General features: G+C 35.4%; 1 protein-coding gene and 3 non-coding genes across 5 annotated transcripts in view; 1 reads left to right on the forward strand and 3 right to left on the reverse strand.

Moving 5' to 3' along the window:
* Window positions 1-9,933, reverse strand: part of LOC108738862 (NAD kinase) — a 52,524-nt gene that overhangs the window by 29,996 nt on the left and 12,595 nt on the right. For both annotated transcript variants that reach the window (XM_018472467.2, XM_025977746.1), the window contains exon 2: window positions 9,001-9,084. In XM_018472467.2, coding sequence (XP_018327969.1) covers window positions 9,001-9,084 — 84 coding nt within the window. The remainder of the gene's footprint in view (window positions 1-9,000; window positions 9,085-9,933) is intronic.
* Window positions 2,528-2,599, reverse strand: Trnae-uuc. Its single transcript has one exon. It is a non-coding gene; the product is annotated as a tRNA-Glu (tRNA).
* Trnag-ucc lies at window positions 3,600-3,671 on the reverse strand. The gene has a single exon. It is a non-coding gene; the product is annotated as a tRNA-Gly (tRNA).
* On the forward strand, window positions 3,852-3,923 carry Trnae-cuc. The gene has a single exon. It is a non-coding gene; the product is annotated as a tRNA-Glu (tRNA).

A 9,933-nucleotide genomic window follows, 5' to 3' on the forward strand; every position in this document is an offset into this window, starting at 1 on the left:
TGCCATACGAGCCAAGATTTACTCGCGGACTCGAGGGTATTTTTCGAAAACTTGGTTTACGGATTGCTTACAGTTCAAATGGCAACTCCATTCAAACTCTCCTTGGTAACCCTAAGGATAAAATTCCATTCTTAGAAAAGTCGGGGATATATGAAATTAGTTGTAATGACTGTAGTAAAAAATATATTGGACAAACTAGACGTTCAATCAAAACCAGATTTAAAGAACATCTAGCTCATGCTAGGTTTGGTAGAGAAGAAAAATCTAGTGTTGCCCAACATATTCTTACTGATGGACATAATATTAATATTAATAACCTTAAGTTAGTTAAAGAAGTTAGGAATAATCGTTTACTAAACAGTTTTGAAAGTTTATACATTTATAAAAATAAACAAATTGTTCTTAACAATGACAACGGTCCCATCCCTGGATCTCCGCTATTTAGTTTAGTTTAATTACGTTTATGATGATGATGTTAAGGTCCATTGAACATCTACCTTGTTGGCTTCGGGTCATGTTCACTGAACCTTAACAACTATCAGTATAAATTTAGGATTAGTTCTCATTTAGGTTTAGTTTACTTCAGTCCCTGAAGAAGGTAACTTTGTTACCGAAAAGTGCTTCGGACAACTACAGTGTCGTGTTTTGGCGTTGGGGTTTTGAGCTATTCTGTTTGTTCTGTGTAATTTCGGATTAATTAATATTACCTACCAGATGAATATCTAAAATCTTGATTTAAAATGATTGGAAAAAAATAGTTCTTTAAAAATATTGTATTCCTTTCTATTCGAAAACTTGGAATTTCAATAATCACATATTATAAGTGCATCGCCCAATAGAAAGACCAAAGATGACGTATAAGCTTAGAACCAGATACGAAGGACGTACACAAAATAGATGATCCAGCAACGAAAGACAAAGAAGAAGGTGTTAGAGGTGTTGATGATAATAGGTTACAGATAGAAAGCAGACAAGGGAGTCGAACTTCTATTATAAAAGAGTAGGTACATAAAATTGGAAGAAAGGACCGAAAAAATTGAGAAAGAAAATGATATGAAATCAATTTAAAATGATATTTCAATGTGGGGTCATGAATGCAAGAGTGAAAGAGGCGCAGAGTTCAATGGAATGAACGAAGAAGGGATGATACAGATAGAAAATCGTAAGATAATACAATAAATGAGAATGGTAAGAGGATGATATGAATGAGTGTGTTTTACTAATAGAAGAGATCGCAAAACAAAAACGGAAAGAGTATTTTAGGGGTAAGCAAGGCATTGAGAAGAATGTCAAATGGACAAGCAGTAGGAGAGGATGGAATTCCTATATGTAGAATGTGTTAAAGCTGTGAATGACGTGGATAGCAAAATGTTGAATGGGTTATTAAATAAAATATAAAGGAAATGGAGCAAAACGGTGATAGTACTTGTTTATAAAAATGGATGTAAGGATAAACCTGAGAATTCCAGAGGAGTGTCGCTATTAGATACGGATTCTAAAGTAATGACCAACATTTTAACGAATAGACTTAGTTGATATCGAAAATTTATTATCGGATGTAAAATAAATGTAAAAGAAGCAATTTGCAAAAACCTGTAAGGTATGCAAATAATTTTAGTATTGTTATCATTATTAATATTTGGATATTGGAATATCCGAATATTTAAATTTCAAAGTATTTAAATTAAGGATATTCAAATATTTCAATTTCAATGGCAGTTATTATTATACAACAAAAATAAACAAATGACAAAGTCACTTTCTCACACAATCATTGCTCATCAAGTGGATATTTTAAATTCCACATTCAACAGAAAGCCTTTTCAACGATCAGCAGTTTTTGTCATTCCTTAAGTTTTTGTCAATGACTCACTTAATTAGAAAGCGCTGTACCACATTCACATTTACCTCGGCAACAAAAACAACAGCGACAATTAGAAATTTGTTAATTACCCATATTACATTACTACAGGCAGATCCATTTGAAAGTCTTTTATACAACAATTATGTACAAATAGTAAATGCGACCAACGTTACATTATTAAACTATTTTAAAATTCATCTGACCTCGATGAGAAGAAATGATATTGTAAATCTTCCAAGGCGATCAAGAGTCATTTACAATTAATAATTACAAGTAGTTACCATTTACGTGCTTACTTGGAGATTCTATTAAAATGATTAGTCAACGACATAACTGATGGTTAATAATAATCGAGAAGTTTAGTAACTACAAGCTACACCTAACATTAATTTAAAATGGAATAGAATAAAATAATGAAAGAAATAACCTTATGTCTCCATCATCTGCCACGCTAATGCACCGACAAAAATTGACTAATTTTTTCTCCATTATTTTCGCACTTAACTTCTGGAGATTTGAGTAAGAAACACTTCCAGTATTAAGATACACGACCTTACTACAAAACAGTGATATAAACATATAAACAGCATTTTATTGATAACCTACTAACTGCAAATTATTTAAATTAGGAATTAATAGTTCGAAAACAGAAAAAAAAAGCTATTCCCATGCCGGGAATCGAACCCGGGCCTCCTGGGTGAAAGCCAGGTATCCTAGCCACTAGACCACATGGGATAGTTATTCAATAAGCTCTACTAAACTACATAATTACCTATTGAATATTTTTCCCTTTTAACAAAATTATACAATTAATTTATATTAAATAATTAAAAAATCTACCACCATTCATTTCTCAAAAAACTAAAGCTCAATTAAACATTTGCTGTCAGATTCACGAAGAAGAAAAATTCATAAAAAACAAGCTAACACACGTTCTGTATCTAAAGTTGTAATTAAACTTCCAGAAAAGAACGAGTCTAAACGAGCGAGCGAAAAAACCGATTTACTTCCGTTAATTTAAGGACACAATTAAGCAAATAACTTACGGCCAAGTGCCTGACCTACGTCTCCGCCTATGGCATTCCTCGTCCTCTTCCAAACTTTCTCTCTCACACTTCAAGTCGAAAACAACCATCGACTTTTTGTTTACTTCTTTTCTGTGAAGACAACTTAACCTATACTCTAATTTGTCCATCATTCTACATTTATGCAAAGTTGAAAGGTCTACATTCGATCCAATCCACGGCGATTCCATAATAAGTCACACAAAAAACGAACAAACAAAATATTGTCCTCTAGTAAAAAACCAGGCTATAATAGTCAATAAAAGTTTTCACTGAACAAAACATTGCAGCCGAAAGTTTTCCACATTTCCACTTAACAGGAACCGAAAAGTACATACGTACATCCGCGACAGAAACTTACAGTGAATGGAAATGGATCAGAGCTTGATATTTATTTATGTAATTATGTGGTGGCATTGTAAGAACAAAAATAAAGCGCAAGCGCACTTATAACTAAAAATTTATCAATGAAAAATAACACCCACTTTAACATATAAAATTACCATAACCCAGATAACACGACTGGTAGGTAACATGCATTGACGAAATTTGTGATTTTATCCACCAACAATAACATTTTTGTCAGAAAACGTATACAGTTGCTGTGTTAAATACGTGTGACTATCATAACAATAAGAGCGCTAAAATTTATAAAACGAACAAAAAATTGATGCGATGGCCGGGAATCGAACCCGGATCAACTGCTTGGAAGGCAACTATGCTGACCATTACACCACCATCGCACGTTACAAACACGTGCTCAATACAGTATAAAACTATACAGTTTCTAACTTTAATGTATTATTATTAGTAATATATCAAACTATTAATTTACGATTTTTTGTTAATATTTCTATATAACTCATTATAATTGCAATGTACATTGCCCTTAGAATATGGGAAATAACTACATTGCTGGAAGATCCGGTATGGTCTAGTGGCTAGGATACCTGGCTCTCACCCAGGAGGCTCGGGTTCGATTCCCGGTACCGGAATTTTTTAAAAATCAAATTTGTTTATTAGCATGACTCGTAGGCACTTTTTTTATATAACTATAAATAAAATAGTGAATGCATGTAGGTTTACACCTACAANATATACATTTTTGTTTTAAGAAATTGCTAAACATTTTCGTCTAGTACTGTACAGTTCTAGCCGATCTCCTAAGACCGCCCATCGAGAGCTCTATTCGTTCAAGTTTGTTCCAACTATTTCTGTCTTGCTCACCTCTAGTATGTATTCTTTCTATCTTCGCGCAGATTTCTTCAAGGTCACAATTCTAACAAATTGAAATGGACTATACATATCTGATACGATGCACGTCTGTGTTTTCATGCTTCGACACAATTCCTTGGAAATTGGAATCAAATAATGTTTACTCGATATAAGCAGATAAGCACGTTTTCTGTTGTGGTCGCCTCAACTTTTTTATCAATTAACAAAACGACCTTTGTAAGGCTTTTAAACGAACCACTAATCTCGTACTTAACTTACTCAAATAGCAAATAAAATTAACGCTAAAAAGACGAAGAAACGCTCGACCTCATCTGTCCAAACTCCTTATTGATTTATTTGCACTTAAACGTGCATTCGCCTTGGCCGAATTATTTTCCTCAATCTTACGAAGCACCGAACAGGTAAGTGTATGCAATTAATTTTTTAAAAATTCTTTAGTGAGTATCATAAATACCTTTAGGCAAATAATACAGTAACAGTAGCAAGCTCGAAGAAAAGAAAGATTGCCGTATTGTTTTTCTCCTATTTCAAAATAATACTAACCAAGGCCGCTCATGCAGATGTCATCGTTCATGGCCAATTAATCAAAAAAGCCCACAAATAGGAAATTAGGTGGATTTTCTATGAATTATTTTTCAAAAAGTATTAATACGAAGGTTAATAAAAAAGAAAACCAATGAACAATTTACAACTTATCTAAATCTAAAGTGCATTTATATAAAAATAAAAAGTGAAAATCAAGAAGAAATCTTGATCAACAACTGAATGAAGGGCCGATATTGGGCATTAACTATATCTATTCCTACAATTGTACTGTCTTTAATGATGTTGATGTAAATTAAAAAGTAGAGGTGACGGTATACATCCTTGTCTGACTCCCTTCCTAACATTTACTTCTCTACGTTGCAGGTCCAGCTCTATAACTGCCTGTTGCTCTTTATACAAACTAAGTATCACTCTTCTATATCTGCAACTCAACCCTATATATTTTTTTTGTATATTTAACATCTTGTTCCATTTAACATTGTCAAAAGCTTTTTCTACATCTACAAATCCTATATGCACTCTTTCTTTTTCTATCGTTTTCTCCATTGTTACCCATAAAGGGTTACTACCACGTTTCGTTTATAATCCTCTGGGACTTTCCCCGTTTCGTAAATGTGACTAACTAACTTAAACATACGATCCCTAACCTCTTGTCCTGTACGTTTTAGAATTTCCCCCTGTATCCCATCTACGCCTAGTGCCTTATTATTCTTTAAGTTTTTTAATGCTACATCGAACTCTTCTTTCATTATGGGATAACCTAGCTCATCTATCTCCACACTATCTTCCTTCTCTAATATTTCTCCTACTTCATGGCATACGTATAGGTTCTCTAAATATTCTTTCCTCATATCTGCCTTTTCCTCATTTTCTATCACAATTACCCCTGCATCGTTTCTTATATTATTACTACTGTATTCTACATCTCTAAAATTCCTTTTAATTATACTGTAAGCCTCATCGGTTCTAACTACTTCAAACTTTTCTTCTACTTCTTTGCACATCCTATCAATCCACTTTTCCTTAGCTGCCCTACACTTCCTAATTATTTCCCACTTTATATCCTTATATCTTTTTTGCCCTTCTACATCTGTCCTGTTTTTGTACTTCCGCCTTTCTTCTATTAATTCTACAATCGCGTTTGTTATCCAGGGTTTCCTAATTTCGTTTAGTTTAAGACCTAGTACATCTGTAGCTGCTGTGAGAGAGATCAGATGGAGAAAATGAAGATAGAAGAGAGTAAATGATTATGTGTGGAATATTACTACCTCCAGCATTTGCCTTTGTGATCTACGAAACGTATAGAAAAAGATAGATCAGAACAAACGAAGCAGGAATCGAACCAGTATCCTTCCTAATGCTAACCTCTTGGCTAACAAGTAACATTATAAATTTTTGACTCCAAGAAAATGGTATCACATCGGATACAGCAAGACTTTCAATCGAACTCATGCGTTCTGTTTTTCATGACGATGATCTTCAAACTTTCATTGTTAAATTTGCATTTCTCTGATTAAAAATTTTTGTACATTGTAAAACTACCGAACTATTCTCATTCCAAAAGCACCCTACCATTCTGCTCCGCCATTAAAGGTATTCAACTATTTAAACTTTAAATGTTTCGCCGAGCGCCAGCGCACTTTAAATCTTTAAATCCATAAAAAGTCTTACCAAACAATTCGAGTCATATTATTTCTATCGATAGTTCAATATCAACAATACACATACGATTATTAGATACGGATAAACGGTAAGTTAACTTCATCAATCACTTAACCGACGCAAAACGGCAAAACAAAATAGCATGTGCCCATGTCAGCACGTTATCAAACAAAAACTAAACTATCTACCGCCGCCTTCACGCTTAATTCGCATCAACGGTTGATATTTATCGATCTATTCAAATAGAAAATAATGCACGTTAGTTATAAATATTTCGTCATTGGAAACAAATTGACAACAACAGTTCAGTTAAACGGTACAATTTTATGCAAATTCAAGCAGAAAATTAAAGCTAAAATTGGTTTTTTTAAACTAACATTGTTACATTGAAATCTGTTATAACGTCATAACGGACGCCTCCACTAATTTTAAGCAAACAACTCTCTTATAAGCAGATAGTTTTTAGTAGTCCCGAATTACGTAATAGAAAATCCCAAATAAGTTAACCTTTCTTGAACAGACTCTCTTTTGGGCGGACAAGATATAAACGGACCCAACGGACAAAGTTAATACACCGGCAGTATCTGTGATTCCGCACCAAAAATACATTTGGTTATAATTCCTTATAAACGGACACCTCCATTGGGCGGACATTTTTCCACAATCCCATTACATTATCGTCCAGGTTCGCATCTTCCAGGGTCACGTTTCCGAGCTACACTGTTGCTTCAAAACACATTGAGGAATTTACCCTGCGGATGTACCAACACAAGTGCAATTTCGTGTGTGCCAAAGTTAAATATCTGGGACACATCATCACTCTTCATAGTATTTGTTCTAGCCTTGGGAACCTCATGATCATGCTAGAAATTGGTTTCCTCGCTATCGCCCGTCCTTTATCCAGACTAGCCAAGTAGGACTCTGCCTTGGACATAAAGGACCCTTACACGAACAATTTCAGGAAGTTAAAACAAGCCTTGACCTCCGCCTCGATCTTCAAATAAACAGATCCTGAATAACACTACACCCTAGTGACCGATGTCAGCGGCAACAACTTGCGATCATCAATTACAACCACTCATACAATCTTTTGAGTCTGGAAACATAGAGCAGTCTCGCCGACGGTTGTCCCGCGAATAATTTCTAGTGGGATGTATCCTGTACTGTTACGCCGCCGAAAACAATAACTAGGAGGTCCAATATGTCGTTCCCCGGGCTGTTGAAGACAAGCTGTTCGATGAATTCCATGGCACCCCGACTGCCGGTCATTATGCAATAGACCGTACCTTTCACAAAATCTGCCAACACTTTTAGTGGCCTAGACTCCTAAAGGACACCCGCAACTATATACGGAGATGTGGAACCTGCCAAAGTAGACAAGCAGAAGCCATCTGGTTTACTACAAACACCGATCGTGAGACAGCGCTTTGAAATCTTTGTAATTAACCTCTTTGGACTGCTACCGACCGGCCTAAACGGAGAGACTTGGAAGTTAGTTGTTGATGCCGATGTTTGGTCCTGTTTCCTCCTTTACAAGATCCCCTGGAGCATTTTTTCTGATAACGGAACCCAGTTCGTTGGCTCAGTAATGCAGAAGATTTGCTACTATCTGGATATTCAGCAGAAGTTCACCCCTGTTTCTCATCCATCAATATGGTTGTGGGGACCTGAATATCCAGTTGTCCAGCTTGATTTGAGCAAAACCACCAAAACTGGCCAAACAAGCAAAAAGTTCGCTCTCAGTACTGCCTGATATCAATGAACTGACTAATCAGCCGCATTCCTCACGTTTGGCCGCGAGCTTCGTACTATATGTGACTACCCAAACCAGTAAGGAAGACTGTCGCTGGACGAACTGCCGAATTCGTTCCTCAAAGAGATGGTCCTTGTGATCTTGGGGACCAAAAGACCCCACAGCTATGAGGTTGTTCCCCCTCCCCAACAGCCCTTCGACTCCCCGTTGTAAACGATTTTCGGATCGAATTTAGAAAGTTTTTTAATTTCCATAATAATTCACTTCTAAATTTCTAAATATTTATATAGCTAATTTCTAATCATTAACATTGGTGCAGAAGTGATTTCTTTTTCTAAAAACGAGTCAACCAGACGTTATTCTCTATTTTACATCTCTAGCGTTTTTTTACCCTGAGTTATCTGACTCCCTAAATATCGAAAATCAGCGGCTTCCAGTTTTTCGTCTCCTATTCTAACTCTACTTTTACGGTCTCTCACGAACCAATATATTTTATTTCAAGTTAATCTCTAACTCCCCCTTGCTAGATGCAGTCTTTTGGCCCTACATTCGAACTGGACAAATTATCCGATTAATTGATTAAAAATCCTACCCTCTGTGTGTGTCTATCCCTAAAGCTACCCTGTCTTCTTCGTAATACAAATAAAACAGTAGCGGCGGTAATCTACATCATGCTGTGTCTCCTTCCGCAATATTTACTTCTCTATCTCTACGATTTTGCTCAAATTCTAAACCACCTGTTGCTCCCCTACTCCTCCTATATTTTTAGGAGTTTTTAAGCATCTTTTCCCGTTTAACGTACCACATGTCTTTGTTTAACTGTGTCTCACACGAAATCTTACAAACATATTAGAAACAGAAGTGCAAGTACTTACATGACCATAGCAGAGTTTTTCATTATTCGACCACATGGTCCAAATTGTTGAACAGGCGACGGCGCATTCAACGACCTCGTTCTTCTGCAATAAAGAGGAAAAATTCAGAAACCTTTTATTTAGGATCTTTTTTAATTGAAAAATCAGTAAAATCAAGTGTATATAAAAATATATAATAAACAGAAGTCTCTGACTACATTTTTTGTGTTACGCATTACCTAACTTGTGGGGAATCTTTAAAAAATTCGGACAAAATGGATTTGTCACATTCGCCAAGATTACGTGCCATACCAGATACGTCATTGAAAAATTAATATCAAAATCACAAACGGAATAATTTGTACTAATACCATTTCTTTGCCTTTAATTTCAATATGAAAAAATCAGAGCGGATAGGGTAATAAAGTGTTTTTCTCGAAGTAGGTGTTTTATGCCCCTTCTGGAGCGAAATGTTGGTGCGATATTGCAATTAATAAAAAACTTATTAACCTATAGGCTCTGCCAGCGGCTCCACCCACTATTGTTTCATTAATTTGTGTTACAATATTATTTTAACGGAATAGTATGCAACTTATCCCCACCCTAAAAGTCTATTCTAAATAATAGTGAAAGAATTTTTGAAATCGGATGTGTAATTTCGGAATATGAAGATTGGAAAAACTTTGGCGGTTGTTGTAGAACAAACAGAATAGCTCAAAACCCCAACGCCAAAACACGACACTGTAGTTGTCCGAAGCACTTTTCGGTAACAAAGTTACCTTCTTCAGGGACTGAAGTAAACTAAACCTAAATGAGAACTAATCCTAATTTATACTGATAGTTGTTAAGGTTCAGTGAACATGACCCGAAGCCAACAAGGTAGATGTTCAATGGACCTTAACATCATCATCATAAACGTAATTAAACTAAACTAAATAGCGGAGATCCAGGGAT

This window comes from Agrilus planipennis, unplaced genomic scaffold (assembly GCF_000699045.2).
Source record: "Agrilus planipennis isolate EAB-ADULT unplaced genomic scaffold, Apla_2.0 scaffold213, whole genome shotgun sequence".
Classification (NCBI taxonomy): Eukaryota; Metazoa; Arthropoda; class Insecta; order Coleoptera; family Buprestidae; genus Agrilus; species Agrilus planipennis.